The 25,753-nt window shown below is 45.0% G+C and overlaps 1 protein-coding gene across 1 annotated transcript in view; it reads left to right on the top strand.

The window, feature by feature from the left end:
* Nucleotides 1-25,753, top strand: part of LOC141054219 (aldehyde oxidase-like) — a 250,414-nt gene that overhangs the window by 97,154 nt on the left and 127,507 nt on the right. The window contains exons 3-5 of the mRNA XM_073551449.1: nt 19,673-19,765; nt 22,413-22,555; nt 23,204-23,297. Of these exons, the coding sequence (XP_073407550.1) occupies nt 19,673-19,765; nt 22,413-22,555; nt 23,204-23,297 (330 nt within the window). The remainder of the gene's footprint in view (nt 1-19,672; nt 19,766-22,412; nt 22,556-23,203; nt 23,298-25,753) is intronic.

A 25,753-nucleotide genomic window follows, 5' to 3' on the forward strand; every position in this document is an offset into this window, starting at 1 on the left:
GCATAGCTTGGTTCACGGGTGGCCAACTCTGCTGAGTAGCATACACAGTTACTATGCCCAAAGTATTAAGCGGTGCAAATGCAGTCAAAAACTGTTTCTTTCATAAACAGGCGGCATAGCTCGGCTCACGGGCGGGCTCCTCTTCTGAGTAGCAGACACAGTTACTAGGCCCAAAAGGATTTTCAGGACAATATGCGGTAAAAAATTATTAGAAACACACACGGTGTAGCTCCTTCACAGGTTTACTACACCGCTGGCTACCAGACACCGCTACTATGCCCTAAAACTGTCTATTATCATTGAAAACCATTATTAATGTGAAAAAAAGATACGCTTTTGTTTAACGAAACGTTATCAAACGGAAACTTGAACAGCCGAATTTTAATCAAAGTGTTGTAGTTCGACGAACGGATCTAACACCGCCCAAAACAGCTAGAATTTGAGCTTGGCCAACAGTTCCACTCAAACACCACTCATCTGTAATCAGGAGGCAGACTCAGACGGTCTCAGGCACAGTATGGATTCGACAAGATTACAGAAAGTTGAGAAAGGGTATAGTATTACCGGATAACAGGTATATATAGCATAGTTTAAACATTTAAAATCTCTGTTTATTTCCGGAGTCCGACAAAGACACTCACAGCCTCAGTATGGATTAGACAACAATCTAAAAAGTAGAAAAAAGGAAATGTTTTTGAAGCATACACCAGTATACACTGTTGGGGTATTTTTAAATCTTCAAATATATTTCTGTCTCAGTAAGACAGTCCAGACTCTCCGCAAGAGGAAACGAGACGGATAAAAGTACAGACATAAAGTCGAGTGATTGCAGAAATTTAGGAATTACTAATCAGGGGAAAAACTCCCGGGAGAATTCTCAGAGGCGATGCTGACCCTCAATTACTTTGTGTGTGGAGACAGCGAAAACAGTTCTTTGTGAAGAATGGGTTGCTGTATCGCAGTACCATTGATCCCATCACCGTTACTCATCTCCATCAAATTTTGATCACAGGGAGAGATGTAGACATGGTCCTCACTGCCTATTATGATCTGTCAGGTAACTTTGGAGTGCAAAAGACAGAAGCCACAGGCTGTAGGCGATTCTATTGGATTGGCATGAGAGGGCACATTTAAAAATGTGGGCTGGAATGTCACACGTCTGTGAGTAGGAAAACTGTGAAAGCTGATGATAAACCACCACTGCATCTCATTGTGAGTCGACGTCCATAAGAAATGGAAGCCATTGATCATCTGAAGCTAGAGCCCGGCCTGTTGTGAGTTCATTTTCCCCTTCGTCACTGAGGTCTGGTGAACTCCCTATTCTGGTAAAGGAAGGTAATGAGCCTGATTATCAGGCACCTGAGACTAATGAGGATGACTGGCTGAGTGGAGTCACTGACTGGATATAAGGCTGCCGATGCCCTTCTGCCCTGCGGGTGATTTCTCTGTGGACTTCTAGGACACCAGTCTGATTCCTGCTTCCCTAAAGCTGAGTTTTCTGCTTTGCCTGTTTGCATTTATGTTTTGTTTTTGTTTTCCTTGCTTTTCTGGATTCTGCCATTCCCTGCTGGGGTGAGCTGAATCTCCTTTTGCCTGTTGCTCTGTCTTCAGAATATTCATGAGTACTGACATAGCTTTTTTGAAGCCTAGCGTCTTCAGGGCCTTTTTCACTGTCAGTCTGTGGGCTCTTATTTTCATAGGGTTTTTCACGGATTGCAGACAGCAGCCCTCCTGTCCTTTCCTATCTAGGTAGTTTGGGCCCCGTCTTTGCTCAGTCTATCTTTCTGTCTGTGTTAGTGTTTTCATCTTGCTTCACCATCATTATATGTTGGGGGCTGCCTATTACTTTGGGGTCTGCTCTGGGGCAGTTTAGATTTCCCCTTTCTTTCTGTAGGCCTATTTAATTCTCCGGCTGTGATCGAGGGGTCTAGTGCATCGTAGGAACCCCCCATGGCTACTGTTAGTTGTTGTGATAGGATCAGGGGTCTGCAATCCGATAGCTGCCAACTGCTCTGGTTTTCTGGACTTAGCTAGCATTTCTGTTTTTGCCTCCTACGGTGACTCAATCATAACACCGGCCAGCAGGACAGGGCATAGCTACGTCTTAACCATCATCTATCAGTTCACCAAATTTGTAGTGGCAGTCCCAGTGAAGGATTTGACAGCCCAGACTACACAGCGGAGGAGCAGGGAGAGGTAAATATTGCACTGGGCCCCTCATAGTATGCCGGTGTGTCTGATGGCGGGTGTGCGCCCCCACCATCAGAGACACTTGATTGCACTATGAGGGACCCTGTGCCAGTGACCGCGCCCAAGAGTCGGCCTACCCACCTGTCCAGGGCAACAGCACTATGGAGGACTATGTGGTGCCCATAATACTGTATGGAGGATTATGTGGTGCTCATAATACTGTATAGAGGACTACGTGGTGCCCATAATTCTGCATGGAGGGATATGTGGTGCCCATAATTCTGCATGGAGGGATATGCAGTGCCCATAATACTGTATGGAGGACTATGCAGTGCCCATAGTACATTACTGTATGGCGGACTATGCGGTGCCCATAATTCTGTATGGAGGACTATGCAGTGCCCATAATTCTGTATTGAGGACTATGCGGTGCCCATAATTCTGTATGGAGGACTATGCGGTGCCTAATTCTGTATGGAGGACTATGCAGTGCCCATAATTCTGTATGAGGACTATGCGGTGCCCATAATTCTGTATGGGGGACTATGCGGTGCCCATAATTCTGTATGAGGACTATGCGGTGCCCATAATACTGTATGTAGGGATATGTGGTGTACTGTATGCTGTGCCAGGCCGGCCATTGCCATTAATGATCCCTCTTCTGGATTCTTCTGTGTCGTTCTTGTATGTGCGATGATGGCGCTGACATCCTTGCGTTCAGACATCTTTTCTCTATTTCTCTAATTTAAAATATCCACTATTGTACAAATTTTTACAGGATAGACATAAATCTGTATGAACCAGATTAATTTCTACAGATTTAAAAAATTTACTGGGGGGGGCGCCGTTATGCTGTTCGCCTCAGGCGACAGAGAGGTTAGGTTCACCCCTGGGCATGATGTTTTGGAATTTGCCTTTATAGCATGGATCCAGGATGCTGGCCAACCAGTAGTCGTCACCGTTCATCATTTTGGCAATGCGGGGGTCCCTCTTTAGGATCTGCAAGGCATAATCTGGCATGTGGGCCAATGTTCCCGGTGTCAATGATGCACTGCGAGTGCTGGGTGGAGGAGTACTTTCTGGCAAATCCACATCCCTCCAGTCACGCACAAACCCTGTACCAGACCTTGCCACGCCAACATTTTCTCTTGCCCCACGAGAGGCATCCTCCTCCCCTAAATAATCCTCCACATCATCATCCTGTAAGCATCGTTCCTATTCTGCTGTGTTCCGGACTTTGCCCTTACTGTTGCCCTTAAGCCTGGCTTCATTCAGCCATACTGGTTCCTGTGACATCACCGCCTGTTGGTCCCGCCCGCCGGGTTTAAATAGCTTTCCTGGACGTGACTACCTTGCTTGTATATCTCGTCCTGTACCTGATCTGCTAGCTGGGAGTTGCACGCTGTGCTACCTCCTTCCTTCCTTCTGAATCCACCTGGATTACCTGCTGCCTAACCGCCGCCGCCTGGACCTTCTGACGGTGTCTGCTTGAAGGCTCCTTCCAGCCCTGCCTCCACCGCTCACCGCTCCTACAGCACTCACGGTATGCGCTGAAGATCTTGACTGCTGTGTGTGTTTCACCTGAGAGACTTATCCCTGCTACCTTTACACATTCAGTATCAGTTACCTAGTGACTTTCTCTGCCACTGCACTGTGCTCGAAGATTCCCCTCCCGCAAGGGAGAGGGCTAAGTGACTGTCCTTGCCTGCATTCTTAAGACTGTGTCTGCTTACATCTACATAGTGCTGGTGTGCAACTTGCTATCTACTGGACTGAGTTCTGCTGCTGTTACCACTGCTGTCATTGTCTGGCTCTGCCAGCACCTGTGCTGTTCTGTGCTGCTTGTTTAATACAAACTACTTTCACGTATACCTGTGTCTGTGACTCTATCATCTAGCCACTGTCTTCATAGAAACCTACTATACATCATTACAGGATATACAAGCCACCAATATGGAGACCGCAGGTGTAGAGTCCCTGGAGAAACGTGTAAGCAAGCAGCTTGCTTTGATACGGCAGGATGTGGCAGGCATTAGGACCCAGCTGGACACGCTGGAGCAACGTATCGAACACAACGCCGGGGCAGCAGAGGCACAGTTGCAACGACTGGCAAATCGGATTACGGCGCTGGAACAAGCAGCTCCTCTTCAGGGTGATCGTGTTCTGGCGTTGGAGCAAGCGATTCCTATGCAGCTCGATCGGATTGCTGCTCTGGAACAGGCCCCAGCCGCGCAGGTAGCAGGTGCTGCCCGGGATACTACACCGACCTTCCCGAAGCTTCCACCCTTCCGGTTCGCTGGTGAGAGGGATAAATTCCGAGGATTTTTGAACCAGTGCCGGATCTTCTTTGCTGCTCATGCCCCACAGTTCACTACTGAACGCTCCAAAGTTCTGACTATAGTCATGCTGCTCTCTGGTAAGGCGCTCGCATGGGCCAACCCTTTGATTGAGACCGACGACCCCCTGCTTAACTCTATGGACAATTTCATTGCCGCAATGACGCAGATGTTTGATGACCCGAACCGAGCTAATACTGCTGAGACGACGCTGCTGACCCTTCGGCAGGGGAAGCGTTCGGTGCTGGAGTATGCATTGGACTTCCGTAGATGGGCTTTAGACACCACCTGGAACGGGGCAGCCAAGCAGGCCATCTTCCGCAGGGGATTGTCTACGGCAGTTAAGGATGAACTGGCACGCGGGGACTCGCCCGTGCTTCTTGGGGACTTCATCAATCACTGCATCCGCATTGACAATCGACTCTCCGAGCGCAGACAGGAGCGCTGGTCTGATCTACGGTTTAATAACACTGTTCCGTTCTCTTCTCCCTCCAGAGATGTCACCAGCAGGAGGAATCCCGAGCCCGAACCGATGCAGGTGGATGCCGTACGTAGAAATCCTCCTGATGCCCGCAAGGAGCATCGCTTTAAGGAAAACCTGTGCTTCTACTGCGGGGGGACCGGTCACTTCATCTCCGAGTGTCCAGTCAGGAGACGTAAGACGGCTGCAGCTATCATTGATTGTAACTCCGAGGCGGGGGAGTCCTGCGTCCTAGATCTGAACAATTCGGGGGGCAGAGACAATCAGAGAGACCTGGACTTTGCCGATATGAATTCGCTGGCATCTCTTCCATTGAACGCAGTGGTGATCTCGATGACATCCGTCGTTTCCTCCTACTCCGCTACTAAGAAGAATTCCCACTATTACCTATCCTTGAGGGTCTGCTTCCAGGGTCGGTGTGTCGAGAGCGCCGCCATGTTGGACTCCGGGGCCAGTGGGAACTTCATGGATATCGCGTTTGCAAGGAAGCATGGAATCAGGGCAGTGAAGAGGGAGTCGTCAGTCTTGATGGAGACAGTAGACGGGTCGCCACTCACATCTGGACCGGTAACCATGGAGACTGAGTCGGTGAAGGTATGCATTGGAGAGGAACATGTGGAACATTTGTCCTTTTTACTAATATCTTCTCCTCACTTCCCTATTATCCTGGGGTTACCTTGGCTCCAGGTTCAGAATCCTCGCATCAACTGGGAGACCAGGGAAGTGCAGTTCCCTCCAAGTTCTAACAGCAACCCCGCTATTCCTAAGGTCGCTGCTATCCCCAAGGTAGTAGCTACGACTGAGGGACAATTACCACCGGAGTATCAGGATCTGGCAGAGGTATGTGACAAGAAGAGGGCAGATATGTTACCTCCCCACCGGCCTTATGATTACCCAATAGAACTGGTATCTGGGGCGGAGATCCCATTCGGGCGTATTTACCCTTTGTCTGGTCCTGAATTAAAGGCCTTGAAGGACTTCATCGACGAGAATCTCGCCAAGGACTTCATCCGACCGTCTACTTCTCCTGCAGGTGCACCAATCTTCTTCGTGAAGAAAAAGGACGGGGGTCTGCGTCCTTGCATGGACTACCGTGATTTAAACAAGGTAACGGTCATGAATCGGCACCCGCTACCCTTATTCTCTGAACTACTGGAGAGGGTGAAGCAGGCTAAGATATTCACCAAACTGGATCTTCGGGGAGCCTACAATCTCGTGAGAATTCGGTCTGGAGATGAATGGAAGACGGCCTTCCGCTGTCGTTATGGACACTTCGAGTCACGGGTCATGCCGTTCGGACTATGAAATGCTCCTGCAACCTTTCAGCATTTTGTTAATGGCATTTTCCGAGATGTGCTTGATGTATTTATGGTTGTGTATCTCGATGACATTTTAATCTTTTCCAGTGATCTCGAGGAACATCGGCTCCACGTGAGGACAGTGCTGCAACGCCTGCTGCATAACCATCTTTACATCAAATTGGAGAAATGCGAGTTCCACAGGGCAACAGTGCAGTTCCTCGGTTATGTCATCTCTCCACAGGGTCTCCAGATGGACGATCAAAAGACCAGAGCGATCCAGGAGTGGCCAGCGCCAGGATCGGTGAAAGAAGTTCAGAGGTTTGTGGGATTCGCCAACTTCTATAGGCGCTTCATCCGTAACTTCTCTGAGATTGTGGCACCCATCACCCAACTGACTAAGAAGGGGGTACCGTTCCGGTGGACTCCGCAAGCCCAGGAGGCGTTCACACGGCTGAAGGACAAATTTGTGTCGGCTCCCATCTTAAGACATCCAGACCCAGACCTGAGCTTTACTCTTGAGGTGGACGCATCGGATGTCGCCATCGGCGCAGTGTTGTCACAGAGGAGGTGAGAAGGCAGTTCTTCATCCTTGTGCCTTTCTTTCTCAGAAGCTATCCCCGGCGCAGAAGAACTATGACGTAGGGAACAAGGAGTTACTGGCGATTGTGACGGCATTCAAGGAGTGGAGACACTTGCTGCTGGGGTCCTCAACTCCGATTACAGTTCTTACCGACCACCGAAACTTGGAATTCATGCAGTCCGTAAGATGTTTGAACCCACGTCAGGCACGTTGGAGCTTGTTTCTAAACCAATTCAACTTCATCATCTCCTACAGGTCGGGGGCACGGAATGGTAAGGCAGATGCGCTATCTAGGATTGCTGCTCCTGAGGAAGTGATTGAGTCGTCTCCTAGTACTGTTGTGTCTCCCGCTCATTTCATCTCTGCAATCCATCATCAGGATCTTCTGTCTGAGATCAAAGCAGCATACGCAGCAGATCCGTTGCTAAGGCAACCTACCCCCGAAGTAAGCCTAAATTTCAGTGGAGGAGTGTGGTTACAGGAGAATCGGCTGTATGTACCAGAAGTGACAAGACTTGAAGTCCTCCGACTGATCCATGATTCTAAGATTGGGGGACATCGTGGAATAACGAAGACCCAAGAGTTCCTGGCTCGGTACTTCTGGTGGCCTTCGTACCGGAAGGACGTGGAGGGATACGTGTCATCCTGCGAGGTATGTGCTCAGTTCAAGACGCCTCGTGCGTCACCTTCCGGGTTGTTACAACCCTTGCCTATACCATCTCGTCCCTGGAGATCCATCTCAATGGACTTTATTGTTGAACTACCGGTCTCCAAGGGTAAGAACACCATTCTAGTGGTCGTGGACCGCCTCACTAAGGCAGCACACTTTATCCCTTGCGCTGGATTACCCACAGCAAAACAGACTGCAGACTTGTTGATTCAAGAGGTGGTCCGTCTGCACGGGGTCCCGGATGAGGTGATCTCGGATCGTGGGGTGCAGTTCACGTCTAGGTTCTGGAGGTGTTTCTGCGCGGCTCTGGATATTAGAGTAAGTCTGTCTTCGGCTTACCATCCACAGACCAATGGACAGACGGAACGTACGAATCAGACCCTGGAGCAGTACCTCCATTGCTACTTAAGTCATCTGCAGGACGATTGGGTAGATCTGCTTCCCCTGGCAGAGTTCACATATAACAACTCGCAGCACTCCTCGACTAAGCAGTCACCGTTCTTTGCTAATCAGGGTTACCACCCAAGCATCTTGCCGCAGTTCCCCAAGGAGGCTGCAGTGCCTGCTGTGTCTGACCATCTTTCCTTCTTACAGCAGAATTTGGAAGCTCTAAAGACCACCTTGACGACAGCGCAGGAGAGGTATAAGAGAGCAGCAGATCGTACCAGGAGGCCGGCTCCGGTGTATAGGGTGGGAGATACGGTCTGGTTGTCTACCAAGAATCTGAGGGTGAGGGCGCCGACTGTCAAGCTTGGACAGAAGTTTGTAGGGCCATACAAGATCGTGGCTCTAGTGAATTCGGTAGTGGTGCGTCTGAAATTGCCCCCTGCCTGGAAGGTTCACCCGGTGTTCCATGTTTCCCTACTAAAGCCAGTTGTACCAAATTCCTTCCCAGGGCGTACTTCCTCTCCTCCAGCTCCAGTGCTCGTTGATGGACATGAACAATATGTCGTGGAGAAGATTCTGGATTCACGGATCTTCAGAAGGAAGCTGCAATACCTGGTCAAGTGGCAAGGATACTCTGTCGAGGAGAATTCCTGGGAACCGGTGGAGAATATCTGTGCTCCGCGGCTGCTGGAGCAGTTTCATCTAAGGTACCCGGACAAGCCTGGTCGAAGATTGTCCGGAGGACATTCTTTAAGGGGGGAATAATGTAAGCATCGTTCCTATTCTGCTGTGTTCCGGACTTTGCCCTTACTGTTGCCCTTAAGCCTGGCTTCATTCGGCCATACTGGTTCCTGTGACATCACCGCCTGTTGGTCCCGCCCGCCGGGTTTAAATAGCTTTCCTGGACGTGACTACCTTGCTTGTATATCTCGTCCTGTACCTGATCTGCTAGCTGGGAGTTGCACGCTGTGCTACCTCCTTCCTTCCTTCTGAATCCACCTGGATTACCTGCTGCCTAACCGCCGCCGCCTGGACCTTCTGACGGTGTCTGCTTGAAGGCTCCTTCCAGCCCTGCCTCCACCGCTCACCGCTCCTACAGCACTCACGGTATGCGCTGAAGATCTTGACTGCTGTGTGCGTTTCACCTGAGAGACTTATCCCTGCTACCTTTACACATTCAGTATCAGTTACCTAGTGACTTTCTCTGCCACTGCACTGTGCTCGAAGATTCCCCTCCCGCAAGGGAGAGGGCTAAGTGACTGTCCTTGCCTGCATTCTTAAGACTGTGTCTGCTTACATCTACATAGTGCTGGTGTGCAACTTGCTATCTACTGGACTGAGTTCTGCTGCTGTTACCACTGCTGTCATTGTCTGGCTCCGCCAGCACCTGTGCTGTTCTGTGCTGCTTGTTTAATACAAACTACTTTCACGTATACCTGTGTCTGTGACTCTATCATCTAGCCACTGTCTTCATAGAAACCTACTATACATCATTACACATCCTCCTCCTCTTCCTTTTCTTCCTCCACCTCATCCAGGAGAGGTCCCTGAGCAGACAATGGCTGACTGTTATCAAAGCTTCCCTCCTCCTCTTCCTCATCATCCTCGGCTGCAGATGCCTGCTCCTTAATGTGCGTCAAAGTTTGCATGAGCAGACGCATAAGTGGGATGCTCATGCTTATGATGGCGTCGTCTGCACTTACCAGTCGTGTGCATTCCTCAAAACACTGAAGGACTTTACAGAGGTCTTTCAGCTTCGACCACTGCACACCCGACAACTCCTTGTCTGCCCTCAAAGTGCCTGGCCGTGTATCCTCCCACAAATGCATTACAGCCTGCCTCTGTTCGCACAGCCTCTCAACCATGTGCAGGGTGGAGTTCCACCTTGTTGCAATGTCGATAATTAGACGGTGCTTGGGAAGTTGGAGCAATCGCTGCAGCTTCTGCATATGACTGGAGTGTACGGGAGACCGGCGGATGTGCGAGCACAGTCTTCGAACCTTCTGGAGCAGGCCTGTTAACTACGGATAATTATTGAGGAAGCACTGCACCACCAGGTTCAAGGTGTGAGCCAGGCAATGTATGTGTCGGAGTTTTGAAAGGGCTATGGCTGCCACAAAATTCCGGCCGTTATCACTAACTACCTTGCCTGCCTCAAGATGTAGACTGCCCAGCCATGACTCAATTTGTCGCTGCAAGTAATCGGCCATCTCCGCCGTGTGTCTGTCGCCCAAACACATCATCTTCAACACAGCCTGCTGACGCTTACCACTAGCTGTTCGATAGTGGGACACCGAGTGTGCAACACTGGCAGCTGCAGATGGAGTGCTCATGCAACTGCGCTCTGTGGACGAGCTTTCGCTTCTGGAGGAGGAGGAGGAGGGTCGAACGCCTACAGCCAACTGTTTTCTATACCGTGGGCTAGGCAGCACTGTCCCACCGCCGCTGTCCCCTGTGGACCCTGCATCCACCACATTAACCCAGTGCGCAGTGATGGACACGTAACGGCCCTGGCCATGCCTACTGGACCATGCATCTGTTGTGAGGTGCACCTTTCCACTCAATGATTGCTTGAGTGCATGGACAATGCGGTCTTTCACATGAAGGTGGAGCGCTGGGATGGCTTTGCGAGAAAAGAAGTGCTGACTGGGTAGGTCATAGTGTGGTACTGCGTAGGCCATGAGTTCACGGAAAGCTTCACTTTCAACCACCCAGTAGGGCATCATCTCTAACGAGATTAGTTTGACAATGTGGGCGTTCAAACCTAGTGTACTCGGATGAGAGGATTAGTACTTTCTTGTCCTACTCATAGTCTCTGGTAGAGTGAGCTGGACTTGAGAGCTGCATATGGTGGAACTAGCGGTGGACATGTCAGACTGAGAGAGGGTTGATGATGGTGAAGGAGTTGGTGTTCTTTCTGATGGCCTAGATTCAGTCTTTTGTATCAATAACATTGTGATTCCCTGACTGCTTTGGCCTTGCGACGACACCGCAACATTTGCTGCTGGTTGTGTGCTAACCGGTGGGCTTACAGTGGGGGAAATGATTTAGCGTTGCTTACTACCTTCATTGGGAGCAAGTATGCATGTGGTACGTGAGGTTTGGTTGTCCATCCACGCTTGCAAGTGCATGGTGGTTAAATGTCTAAGTATGCAACTGGTATTCAAATTTCTCAGATTTTTCCCTCGGCTAAAGGTCTTTGTGCACTTCTTACAGATAACCTTTGCCTGATCATTAGGATTTTGTTCAAAAAAGTGCCACACTGCACTCTTCCTACTATGGAAGACATTTTGAGGCCCTGCACGCTGTGCTAATTTGACCGTCTGGCCTAGCTGTCCTGCAACTCTTTTGGTTTTTGTAACCCGTTTTTGGACTGCTCCGGGCCTGCCAGATAACAGCTGTTGCGATGTCAATGCCTGCTGCGGATGCTCCTCCTCCTCTTCTGAGCTATTGGCAGCAGTACCCTCTTCCCCCAATGGATGCCAATCTGGGTTGTGAGAATCATGTGGGAATAGTGGATGAGGGCAGGTATATCTCGCCCAGATTCCTTTCCTATGTGGCCTAGTCTGGTCAGTATCGCACCTGCCTGCTAATGAATAATGGGAGGTGGATATAAAAGGATGCCAGGTGGTTGTGTGAGTGTCTCAGCCTGGGAACACAGAGAGCCTGTCTGTGTGAGAGACACTCGTGAGTGAAAGCAGTGCCCACTGCAACTGTGGTTTGGCTGGACGGGAGAAGCCCGCCAGTTGGTAGTTAGGTTGTCCATTGTTTAGTTAGTGCCGGACAGGCAAGGATTTGTTTTATGTTTTATTTCTTTTTGCATTGCTTTCACCATTAATAAACCTGACCCAGGGTCAGTTATACCCGAATTCCAGCTCTGCGCCTGAGTTTCATGCTGAATGCACGTGACCTTTGACCCCAGCAAAGGCGATCCCGGAGTGTTTTATCACATTGTGGTGGAGAATGCGGGCATCACATTGCAAGCATGAGCATGGAGGACGTGGTGAAAGCGCTGGTACAGTCCACCGCTATCCAGCAAGAAGCTAATCGGGTGATGATGGCCCAGCTGAAGGAGTTGGTGGACATGACAGCTACCGATCGTTCGCTTCTCCAGCAGGTGGCGCAGCGCCTGGCAAGCCTACATGAGGTTAACCTGGAAGCCGAGTCGAGAGTGATTCACGTGAGTCGGTACTGGCAGAAGATGACGGCCGAAGATGACGTCGAGGCATACCTGACCATGTTTGAACGGACGGCGGTACGAGAAAAATGGCCGAAGGCACGGTGGGCCAGCCTGATTGCCCCGTTTCTTTCCGGTGAGGCCCAAAAGGCTTATTATGACTTAGAGCCTGAAGCCGCGCAGGACTTTGACAAACTGAAAGCCGAGATCTTGGCCCGGCTGGGAGTGACGACCGCTGTCCGTGCACAGAGAGTGCATCAATGGACTTATCAGCCAGATAAACCACCGCGGTCACAGATGTTCGACCTGATCCACGTGACGAAGAAGTGGCTACAACCCGAGGTGCTGACAGCGCCAGAGATAATCCAGAGAGTCGTCATGGACAAGTACCTGAGAGCTCTACCGCCAGCCCTGAGGAAGTGGGTAAGCTTTCACCATTAATAAACCTGACCCAGGGTCAGTTATACCCGAATCCCAGCTCTGCGCCTGAGTTTCATGCTGAATGCACGTGACCTTTGACCCCTGCAAAGGCGATCCCGGAGTGTTTTATCACAGGGTCAACAACTGGGTCATCCATCACCTCCTCTTCAATGTCATGTGCACCTTCCTCTGTGTCACCATGTAAGGTAGTATAGTATGCGGGAAGCGGCACCTGAGTTTCATCAGGGTTAGATTCTGGCTCAGTACACTGCAAGGACAATGTAGTGCTCTGAGTGAATGTACCAGCAGATAAATCTAGCAGTGGCTGTGCATCAGTGCACTCCATGTCAGATTCTTCTTGGACTGGGTAATTCACGATTTGACTTGATAACCCAGGCATGGTATGTGAAAAGAGCTCCATGAAGTAATCTGTAGTGTGGCCTGCCGCATCCTTTACTTTTGGTAGGGGTGAAGGACACAAGGAAAAGTGTGGTTCCTGACCATGAGCCTCCAATGACGACTCAGTGCTTTTATTTTTTGAAACTTCAGAAGAGGGGGCGAGAGAGCTGGAGGCTGTGTCAGCAATGTAAGCCAAAACTTGTTCCTGAAGCTCCGGCTTTAAAAGCGGTTTACCTACTCCCAGAAAAGGGAGCCTTCGAGGCCTTGTGGAGCCAGATGATGACGCAGAGTCAACACCTTCTGCATTAGGTGCTATTGTGCTTTTGCCACTACCAGCAGATCCACCACCAACACCATCATTACCAGCTGGCAACCCCCGCCCACTTCCACGGCCTCTTCCAACACACTTCCTAATTTTTGGGAAAATGTACCCAAAATACCACCAGCTATATGGTACTGTAAAACAAGGTACAAGGTGTATATAGTATTGGGGAGAATTTGAATCTCCCTACAGACTTGAGGACACTTAACTATTATCTCAGGCCCAGTGTAGATTACACCTCAATATAACAGGCTAAAATTGGATGGTGTAAAAAATGTCTATATAGGACTGGGGAGAATTTGAATCTCCCTAGAGACTTGAGGACACTGAACTAATATCTCAGGCCCAGTGTAGATTACACCTCAATATAACAGGCTGAAATTGGATGGTGTATAAAACGTCTATATAGGACTGGGGAGAATTTGAATCTCCCTAGAGATTTTAGCAAGCTGACAATGATGCTCTCAGTCCCAAGTATGGCAGCAGGCAGCCTAATAAGCAGGACTGCTGCACACAAAAGTGTGGAAAAATGAACGCTTGGTAACTGGGCAAAAAAGAGGATATAAAGTATTTTTGCTTTTAAAAAAGCAGTTTGCACAGTGGTGTGAAAACAGCAATGCAGCTATCAGGGAGCCTTATAAGGCAGCCTAATAACCAACAGAGCTGATGCACCAAAATATAGCCTCCCCTGTCACTGCACAAAAATTGTTGTGTTGTACAGGCAAAATCGCTAGCAGCAGAAGCAGTTTTTTGTATCTTCTTCCCCGCCTAACGCTCTCCCTACAGAATCAGCAGCAGCTCTCCCTATTCTGAGATCAGCAGAAGTAAGATGGCGGTCGGCGTGCACGCCCTTTTATAGCCCCTGTGACGCCACACAAAGCAAGCCAATCACTTGCATGCCCTTCTCAAAGATGGTGGTGACCGCTGCCTATGTCATCGCATTGCCCACAGTGTGCGTCCTCCATCATTGGCTGAAAAAGGGCACTGGAAGCATCTTTTGAAACGTGACTTTGGCGCTCTGGTCTCCGACCTCATGTGCCGACCTCACGCTATGGTCGGGTTTCGCTTAATGAAACCCGACTTTTGCGAAAGTTGGCGACTTTTGAAATTGACCGACCCGTTTCGCTCAACTCTAATTTTCACCCATCTTTGACAAAGTAGGGGGAGCTGGGGTGAGACAGGTGCTTGCTGACGCCCACTTATCAATATCATGACAAGCATTGGTGTTCGTATGTCACAAATCTTACTCTAGAAAATAGTTTTTATTGTGTAAAAGTGACAAAACATAAAAAATTGATATAAATGTGGTATCGCTGTAATGGTACTGACCCGAGGAAGATAGCTGCCTTATCAATTCTACCATATGGTGAAGGGCATAAAAAATCCTCGAAAAACAATTCCAGGTTTTTGTTAATTTTGCCTTCGAAAAATCAAAATAAAGAGTGATCAAAAACTATTATGTGCCCAAAAATGGTACCAATAAAAACGTCAACTTGTCCCGCAAAAAAACAAGCTCTCAGGTGTCTCTGTCAGTAGAAATACAGAAAAAATATAGTTCTCAAAATATAGTGATGCAAAAACTTTTTTTTGCATAAAAATAATGTTTGAGTGTGTGATAGTAAGCAAACATAAAAAAGATATAAATCTCTATATTTAAAACACACTGTGGCTGCTGTGGTATTAGCATGTGGATACTAAAATGTGTATGGAGTGTCTAGATGTCCTAAAGTGGAATGATCTATACACGCTAAGCCACTACATGGCGGTGCCATCAGCCTGAGCTCACCGCCACATTGTGCTATTGCAAGCGTGCAGAGGATTTTACAAGCATGGGAGGATGCTCCCTACTTGAACTTGCTCCTTGACTCATTCCATAGACTGCACCATAACAGGACGGATCTACAACCAGCACTTTCAGATACACACAGTAAGTGTCTTCGTACTCACGTGTCTGTGTATAGATCATTCCACTTTAGGACAGCTAGATACTCCATACACATTTTAATATCCACATACTAATAGTGCGGCAGTCACAGTGTGTTTTATATATACAGGCTTGCTTAAAGGGCAGGGTGCACAGTACCTGCCAGGGTGCCAGCTGCTTTTAGCAGTACAATTTGTGTTAGCGCCAGTGTACCATTTGTAATTGCACCAATCCGAATAAAGTTGTCTAAATACTTATACGTACCATACAGTGAATAGCATTAAAAATAAGTAAAACCAATTCTTGACCTTGTTTTGATTTGATCATCCTGCATCCCAAAGATCACAGTAAGGCATGGCGCACATTTGTCCTGCGTGCTATGCTGAGCGCTTACACCGTGGTTTCCGTGTAAATGTCTGAAATACGTGATTCTGATGGAACCGCCCTCAGCGGAAGATTCCCTATAATGAGGCAGATCGAGACACAGTGAACATTGTCTGGCCTATGATCCGGTCTGTCTTTTTAAGTATGCATAAAAGAGAAGTCGACCACAGTTTTGTGCACTTCTGAAAAGACCTACACAGCCGAACAGAGACCAGATGTATAGATTAAGTCTGCTGCCTGATTATAGTGAATAGATCCCTCAGGAGTTTCATATGAATCACATAATTTGGAGATTTAGATTGAATCCCCAATGTACTGTAAGTGCTCAGTGTAGAGCGCAGGATAAATATGTTCCAAAATGTTATGTAAAATGTTCCCAATAAAAGCTTCAACTCAATCCACAAAAAAAACAAGTCCCCACTCAAATCCATCATCTGTCAATGGAAATATAAGGGGCTTCCATGTTACTGGTAGTACAAAGCCTCTCTATGACTTCCTCCCTCCCACCAAAAAAAAAACAAAACAGCAAATTCTGTTCTCCCAAATCCAAATGCTGCCCTCTCTTCTGAGCTCCACAGTGTGCCTACACCACATTCATTCAATGTTCACATGTTTGGCATTTCTGTATCAATGAGAGCCTGCTTAATTGACGGGCTGCATGTCTCCAAAAGCAGGAGATGGATACAATGTATGGGCACTACAACGTACTGGGTATTACAATGTACTGGATACTACAATGGCAGACTTGCAATTTTCACTAAGCAACATCCACTGCTGCTTGTTTCTGGAAAAAATCATGGCGTCAAAATCATCACTACACCTGTAGATAAATTCCCAGAGGGATGCAATTTCCAAAAAGGGTGACCTGAGGGGGGATTCTGCTCTTCTGGCAATAAGGGCTCTGAAAATGGAGTGCGTAAACTATTTTACGAAAATTTGTTCTCCAAGTGTTAATTAGCACTTCTTACCTCCCAAGTCTTGCCGTGTGGCTATGCTGTACTTTACAGTCACATATGGGGTATTTCTGCTTCCAGCTGAAATTGTGTGACAAATTTTGGTGCCATGGGGGCTAAATCAATTTTTTGCCTTATGGTATAAAATTCTGTGACACACATGTGGTTTCAATATAATCACTGCACCCCTAGATTAATTAAGGGGTTTTTTATGGGTTATTATTATTATTATTATTAATGTGATATGGCACCTATGTAGGGAAGGTGACCTGACGGACGGACGGACTTGTCAGAATAGAAAAGGAAAGGTTTGCACAGTTTAGACAGGTGTCAGTTACTACAATGGGGAAACAGCTAGGAAAGTGCAGTGGACGTGCAGTACCTTGGGTTGACCATTAGAGGGCAGGGAGGAGTGTGAGCAAAGGACTTGACATCAGCTTAGGGCTTAGTAAACCGTTGGTCATGGGGGGAGGAGTTACAGGGAACCGGGAAAAACATAAATTTGAAGGAGGGTTCCAGAAAGTTCCAGTCCGCAGGGGGAGCTCAAGTGACAGGAGGACTACGACAGTTTGTGAACTGTGAGGAAAACCAAACCAGGGGGACTGAGGAGAGAGAAAGTCAGGGGGGTGGTCCTGACATAAAAGTACCGCAGTATAGATGAGGCACCGAGGTAAAGCACACCGCATTAAGGAAGACGACTGATCAGTAAAAGTACTGTTGGTTTACGGGCCTAAGGCGGCCACAGTGACGGATCTAATAGGAGCGTCGAAGAGTGAAGAGGGGACAGTGCGTATTTGTACGTCTCCGGTGTAAAGTACGTTGTGAGTGAAGCGGCCCTAGAAACGGAGGGCCGAGAAGCGAAGTGAATTGAAGTGCGGTGTACTTCGGAAGCCATCAGGCGGACGGCAAGAGAATAAACTTGGACCTGTTGTACCCGACAATTGCCTCCATCGTGTCTCTGCTACGTCTCTGTGCGGTAAGAGAGGGACCACCCCCCAGTCCGGCCCACCAACACTACACCTGCAAACCAGAACAGCAAAATCTGCACTCCAACATGGCACTCCTTCCTTACTGAACTTTGCACTCTGCCTGAAAAGTAATTTTAGACCACTTGTGAACTAGATAGACTTAAAGTCTTCCTTTAACCTTAAAAACTATGTTACTATGTTATGGGGTATTGTCATAATCAGGAGAAACTGTATAACAAATTTTTCTGTTCATTTTTCTCCTATTATCCCTTTAGAAAATTAGACACTTGGAGTCAAAACAACATTTTTATTGTAAAAATGGTAATATTTCATTTACTCGGCCAATGTTATAAAATTATGTGAATAGCCTGAGGGTTAAAATACTCACTACTACACTAGATGAATTCCTTGATAGGTGTACATTCCAAAATGAGATCATTTGTGGGTGTTCCTGCTGTTTTAGCATTTCAGGGGCTCTTCAAATGTGACATGGCATCCATAGCCTATTCCAGAAAAAATGTTGTCACTTCCAATCTGTGCAATGCTGTGAGCCCAGTCAGTAGTTTTCTACTACATATGGGGTATCAGCGTACTCAGGAGAAATTGTCCAACACATTGTATATTCAATTTTCTTCTGTTACTGTTGTGAAAATAAAAAAAATTGTGGCCAAAGCAACATTTTTGTGGAAAAAGTTAGATTTTTTTTATTTTCACTGCTCAACATTATAAATTTCACAACAAATTGTATGGTCCATTTTCTACTGTTACCCTTGTGAGATTGCAAACTTTGGGGCTAAACTAAAATAACATTTTTGTGGGAAAAAGTAAAATTTTATTTTTTTGCTTCTATATTGCTTTAATTCCTGTGAAGCACCTGAAAGGTTAACAAACTTCTGAATATTAAATTATCAAAATATTAAAATAGTGACACTTTTGGGTATTTTCTGACACATAGGACCCTCAAAGTCACTTAAAATGTGACGTGGTCACTAAAAAAATTGGTTTTGTAAATCTTGTTGGAAAAATGAGAAATTGCTGATCAAATTTTAACCCGTCTAACTTCCTAATCCTAACCTAACCAAAAAAAAGGTGTTTCAAAATTGATGCTAATGTAAAGTAGACATCTGGAAAACGTTAGTTGTTGACTATTTTGTGTGATATAACTGTCTGGTTTAAGGGCGTAAAAATTAAACTTTTGAAAATTGCGAAATTTTCAAACTTTTTGCCAAAATTTCAATATTTTCACAAATAAACGCAAAAAACATCAACCGAATTTTACCACAAGCATGAAGTACAATGTGTCACAAAAAAAAACAATTTCAGAATCACTAGGATATATTGAAGTGTTCCAGAGTTAGTACCTCATAAAATGACACTGGTCAGAATTGAAAAAATTGGCCTGCCCAGGAAGATGAAAACAGGCCCTGGTGCAAAAGGGTTAAGAAATCTAATGAATCAAGCACCTCGCACTCAATCCCATCCCCTCATCAAGACCAGTGTGAGAAACATGATGAATTGAGGCCCTTATCTTTTCAAAAGGAACATGTTAGTCAATTTATACTGCCCAAACATGGACTATTAAATATAAATATTATTTGAAAACCCAGTTGAGGAATATAGGAATTTATGTGAATAGTCATAATCATAGCCATAGCTTCAATGGAAGCTTTTTCGTAAATTATTATATTTCATTTTTTTATATAACATATATTATATTGTTCTAAGACTCTGCATGCTGTGTGCATAAAACATAGAATATAAAACTGTAAATGTCTACATAGATAAATGATCGTTACCTATCAAACATGTGCAAGCATCCTGAAACAGCTAGCACAATGATCATCCGTTTGTTGAGGTTCTACGTGGGAAAGCTGCATGTGTGTCCAAACCTCCCTCTGCAGTAAGTCTAGCGCTACATGATTACCTTCTGTGCAGTGGCGCTCTAGGGTGACTAACTCTCTGGACAACCCTTTTAAACTGCAGAAATTAAAAAGGCTAAATCTGTACAGAAAAGATTAGTGCTTATTGGCTTGCATACACATGAAAAAGGAAACATAAAAGCTTACATAAGAAAGCATAATACAGCGACGGCAACAAAATTACTTAGAGGCTGCAACTGCATCAAAATTGAAATATGACGAGGCTTAAAATGACAGATGTGTTTACTTACTTTCTTATAGGTCCTCCAGTCAATCTAGTGGGATCATTTTATCCAGTTATCATCTCCCCATCGAGAATCACGGAGCTCAGCATTGTGAATTTTGCAGAAAAAGGTAAAGGCAAAAAAATAAACAAAATGCACAACAGAAAAGTATTTATTTATTTTTTTAAATAAGAATTATTGTGTTCTTGGTTGTTCTTAGATTTTTCTAAATTCATCTTTAGACCGGTATGGTGTTTTCTATCTTAGACATTTGATTTATTTCAGTATAGGATTCTGTATAAATCAATATAAGAAAGCCACCAGATCTTCTAATCTGCTGTTCATTAAAAAAAGAAACACCAAGCCCAGCAATCTTCAGTTGTCTTACATTTACATACAGAGATAGTAAATTCTGCCCCGGAGAAACCATAAACTAATGAACTTTGACAGATTCACTTCTTTAAATTTTTCTTCAAGGAACAATCGGCCCCACAGGTTGGACCTCAGGCTTTGTGTGAACCTTTAGTAGCATAGTAGCATTTCTTTGCTATAAGATTGTTGAGATGGTTTTATAAAATGTAACACTGCAAGATGTACAAAGATTAGCTATGTGGAAAACACTGATATCAATTTCTGAGTAGATAAAACCAGGTTCTGTGATGGTAACATGCACATTTCAACAGGTGGTAAAGAAATAGGAGGCAGCCATTAAACAAGTCTATGGAACTAAAGTTCTAATCCTCCCCCACTTAAAACTAAGTTATATTTAATATTATTGGACAGCACAGCATCCTACATATTTGGTGAACAGATTGCAAATAATAGATAAAGGTATTAGGATGGTTTGGACAAAATGGTGGCTACTACCTTGTGGCTATGGGATCGGCTACATTTGGATGAAATAATATTTTGTTTGATAATGGGACAATAAAAGTAATGCAATCCTAGCTAAATCAGGAATCAATCTCCTTTTATTTTCTGAACTAACTAGTCTTTAAACATATGGGTGATTCTTAATTTAATGTACTCTGATGTTTTAAAATGTCAATGTAGCAAATACTGCTTACATGATATTGTGAAGTTGCTGTAGTGTGCAGTTGGCTGTCAGACACAGTCAGCTCTGCTATGTAGGCATAACACTGAATTTTCCCTGTAACTGGGGCTAATACATCAGCCCTAGTTACAGGGGAAATCAGTACTAAAATTAATGTTATAATATGCTAAAATGTCCCAACCTTCCTCTCCTCAAAGATCTTTTAAGACCTTATGGGAGGCATATAGTGTGAAATAAATAAAAAAAAATAAGAAGAAAAGCAAGAAAAAAAATAAATAAAACAAAGCTAAAAAAACAAACACTGGCAGTCCAAACACATTTTACTAACCCACCAAAGTCAAAAAGAAAAATTTGTCCCAGATATAAAAATAACTTCCATGAAAGGGGAATGCACTTTAAAATGTTTTTAGCAGTCTTTCGTGATCGAAAAAAATCTGAAAAATAAACATGTGTTTCCTACTTTTCTTGTCAGTTTTTTCACAATATTAGTATAAAAATAGAAAACTACATAAAAATTAAGCAACATGTATAGATACTTGAGCAGATAAAGCGCTTTCTCTCACTGTGAACTGCGCTTTAAATTGCCTTTTTACATGAGGTAATTTATGAGACCACATAAATTGATGGAAAGTCCAAACATGGGAACATGTTCTGCATGATATATGGCTGTAATCAGCCTTCTTCCCAGAATAAGTAACTAAGCGCCATGTGACCTGTAGCAGCAACAGCACATAAGTGAGGATATATTGATTAATAAGGTATATTACTAAAACACATAACACTAGTCTATGAAATGTTTTAAAAAAGTAGTTACCAATTATCACTTAAAGCAGTAAGTTCAGCAAAAATGCATGGATTACCTGGTCCCCCACAGCAGACAACAGAACAACAGAGTAGGCTCTGTGCAAAAAGCTGCTCCATAGGCAGATAAGCTTAAAGTCTGACATGCACTATGTCTGAAAGGTAAACGACATGAGGGCTCATTGGACATATTGATTGTTTCTCTCTGTATAGTGATAAAAGAAGTTTGATGCATTTTAAAGCTCATATATGACTGAATTTGAGCCCTGCTATAATTTGCGCTATAAACAGCAGTGGTTTCCACATTGGAAATCTTCAGATGTCGCCACCAAATATGTAGTCTGAAAACAACTGGAGAGTGATAAGTTGGAAATCAACCACCAGAGCCTGGTCGAGTATGTGCAGTAGTTACATTCCAGTCATTCCAGGCAGCTCTCTTGACCCCATTGAATTCTGTACAGCAGCTAGCTACAGTTAGCTGCTCTTCTCCTTCCCCTTCCTTCTCAGTCCCTGACCGAGCTGCTCTTATCAGTCCTGCATAATCACAATTCTCTGGCCCACAATTCCAGACCAGTCCTCCTAATCACAGCTGTCACTGTCTTGAGCCTTGTGCTTGTTCAAATTCACTGTTATATCTGTATGCAAAAACAGTGATAAAAGGGTATGCTTCAACACAATGACAGTTGCAGAAGAAAATTGACCAGAATTATCATTCAAGGAGGAGGGCCCACCCTCACAGCAACCGGGAAGTATGGAGATGACAGAGCCGTGAGCTGATGAAGACACTACTTTACAATACCCCTTTATGTGTGACATCAGCTAGATGACATGCTAAACATAGCGAATTGTGAACTCATTTATAAACTGGACCGATCTACATATGTTCCTTCATTATGGTGTAATGCACATGTATTTGCTTCAGGTATCACCATTGGAGCAGCATGCAGTCTGGCAATGGTTCGATCTATTTTGTCAGAGGCAGTATCTCAGTTACCAGAGGAAAAAAACAAGATCTTTCGAGTCATTCTACGACAGCTGTCAGGAAAGCACATAAGATGGGAAGCAGTAAGATATTTTTTGGAATATAATATTTTAAAGTATAAATTTAATCCAAGTAATAATTCAGGACCGCCCGTGTTACCAGTAGAGAGACTGTCCACGTGCACATTGACACATTGTAAATTACTCTTTACTCATTCCATTCCAAGATAAAGGCTGATTAATATGGCGTTCTCCACCACAGCCCTGCTTGTAAGGAAAGTGGTCCCAGTAACAAATATTATCAGATTATTGATAATTTGCTTTAATAATGTATTGTTTGTCTGATGGCTCTCTCACACTGGCGTATAACACGGCCAAGTGCTATCCGATGTTTTGACAGATAGCACTTGGCCCAATGTTATGCTATGGGGCAGTGCTGATCTGCAATTTTTTTTCTCATGCCGATTCGGCATGAGAGAATAATTGCAGTATGCTACTGGTGCATCTGATGATCGCATCACGCGCACCCATATAAGTCTATGGGTGCGTGTCAAACATTTTACTACACTTGGATGTCATCTGAGTGTAGATCGACATCTGACATTCTTGTGGAATAGATATTGAGGGCCAGCTGAGAACAAAAGATCTGTGATATATTAAAATGTTGTGAAAGTGGATATGCTTCACAGAACACACTTCACACATTCACTAGACATTTCTCTTTCCTCGTAGTCCCTTGGGGGAAGCATTTTAAGTGGAAGTTCTTCCTGGGAACTGAATCCTATTCTGGCTGTTGGAAACTGTACCTTTAATCTTGCATCACAAGGTAAATTACTAGGAAGGTGTATATACTGTATATCATAGATTTAGGCACATAAGCCAAAGCTAGAGATGTTCCAGGGTTCAATAAAGGCATATACTAATATAAACAAAGCCAATGCTGCAAAAAACAGGTCCAATTACCTTAAATCGTGCCTAAATGGCATAAAGACAATTGTAGTCCTGGAGGGAGGTAGATGTAAGGTCCTTTTTAGTCCTGAGCTGAAGAAATGTACCAGAGTTCAATGAAAAACTGTAGTGATATTAATAATATCGATACGATCACATAAAAAAAAGGGGTCAATTACCTTAAGCGATGCTTCAATGACATAAGGAGAGATAGATTCCTGGAGAAAAAGTGCTTTGGATCGCGGTAGATGTAAGGTCCTTTTCGATCCTGAGCAGCGGTCAATCAATAGTGAGTGATCCGGATAGGTGAAATGTAAAAGCCCCCTATAACACGCTGTCCCGGCCGGAGACTAGCGTGTAATCAGAAAAAAAACGGCGCGCGTTTGTACTATCAGGCGCTGCGTTGAGAGGCAAGCCTGCAAGGTCCCAGAGGCTGCAGGACCTTGCGTGACGTCACACCCATGTGGTGAAACCACGTGACAGGCACTCAGGCGCTAGAAATAGCAGTAAGGGCCAAGAGAAACTTGGCCGGGACAGCGTGTTATAGGGGGCTTTTACATTTCACCTATCCGGATCACTCACTATTGATTGACTGCTGCTCAGGATCGAAAAGGACCTTACATCTACCGCGATCCAAAGCACTTTTTCTCCAGGAATCTATCTCTCCTTATGTCATTGTAGCATCGCTAAAGGTAATTGACCCCTTTTTTTCATGTGATCGTATCGATATTATTAATATCACTACAGTTTTTTATTGAACTCTGGTACATTTCTTCAGCTCAGGAATAAAAAGGACCTTACATCTACCTCCCTCCAGGACTACAATTGTCTTTATCCCATTTAAGCACCATTTAAGGTAATTTGACCTGTTTTTTGCAGCATTGGCATTGTTTGTATTAGTATATGCCTTTATTGAACCCTGGTATATCTCTAGCGCAAGTTCCATATCTTATGTTTTATGTATATACGTTTTTGGACAAGTTGAGTGGTCTTTGTCCATTTACTTGCAGCTCTGTACTAAGTTGGTTCGCGCATATCGCCATTGGTTTTGTTTATTTTTGATTTACATAAGCCAAAGCTGCCTATTCAAGTATTGATCTGTCCCTCCCTTATTTTTTATATATAAATATTGTTATTGCATTAGTCTGCTAATGACTCAATCTAAAAGCAGAAGGATATTATTGTGGTCTGAGTGCAGAATAGGAATCACTGCAGCACTTTGCTAACATTTGAGGCAGGGGTGGAAAAAATTCTGCAGATTAAAAATGCTTTCAAAAACTGAAGTATTAATAGTTTATTTTTTATCAGTTAACAAAATTCAAAGTGAATGAACAAAGCATAAATCTAAAGAAAATCAATTTTTGAAGCCCTTTGACTTTAAAAAAGCAACAAAGCATCAATTCTTCTAGATACTTGCACACAGTTTTTGAAGGAACGCAGCAGGAGGCTGTTCCAAACATCTTGGAGAACTAACTACAGATCTTCTGTGGCTGTCACTTGCTCATATCCTTCTGTCTCCTCATGTAGTTCCTCACAGACTCGGTGATGGAGAGATCAGGGCTCTGTGGAGGCCAACACATCCCTTCAAGGACTCCTTGTTTTTCTTTACTCTAAACATAGTAATGACATTGGGTATATGCTTGGGGTCATTATCCGGCTTCAGAATAAATTTGGAGTCAATCAGACGCCACCCTGATAGTATTACATGATGGATAAGTATCTTCCTGTATTGAGGAACCCATTAATCTTGGCCAAAATCTGAACTTATTTACTGAAATACAGTTGTGTGAAAAAGTGTTTCCTGCTAATTCTGAGATGATGACACTGCTGAACATCTGATTTTGAGGGCTGTAAGCATGATGTGTCTTTCATTTACTGCACTGTTCTGATGGCTGAATGCTGTGTCTACAATACTCAATTTTGTCTATTTCTTTATTTTTCCTTCTCAAAAGCTTGAATATCTTGAAGCCCAAGTCTGTTTGAAGTCTTTCCCTGGGAGAGACCTTGTTGATGCAGTATAACTACTTGCGTCTTGACATTGTTCTCAGTCTTGCCATGGTGTATAACATGGGACATGAAACTTTCTTCCACAGCCTTATCCTTGTAGCATAGTTTGCCTGTTCCTCACCCTGTTTTAAGCCTTTTACACAGCTGTTTTGTTTTCAGTTAATGACTGTGTTCCAAACTACATCTGAAAATCAGATCTGGGTCGACCACCCAACAGCTCCACTGATCAGCTGGTATTTCCTCCTGTGGCGGTCAGGATGTAAACATTGAAATAAGCTGCACCATGCAACTCTTTTCATTGTGTAGTGGCCGCTGCCAGGTGCTACA

This window comes from Dendrobates tinctorius, unplaced genomic scaffold (assembly GCF_039654945.1).
Source record: "Dendrobates tinctorius isolate UK_male_01 unplaced genomic scaffold, ASM3965494v1 ptg000177l, whole genome shotgun sequence".
NCBI lineage: Eukaryota > Metazoa > Chordata > Amphibia > Anura > Dendrobatidae > Dendrobates > Dendrobates tinctorius.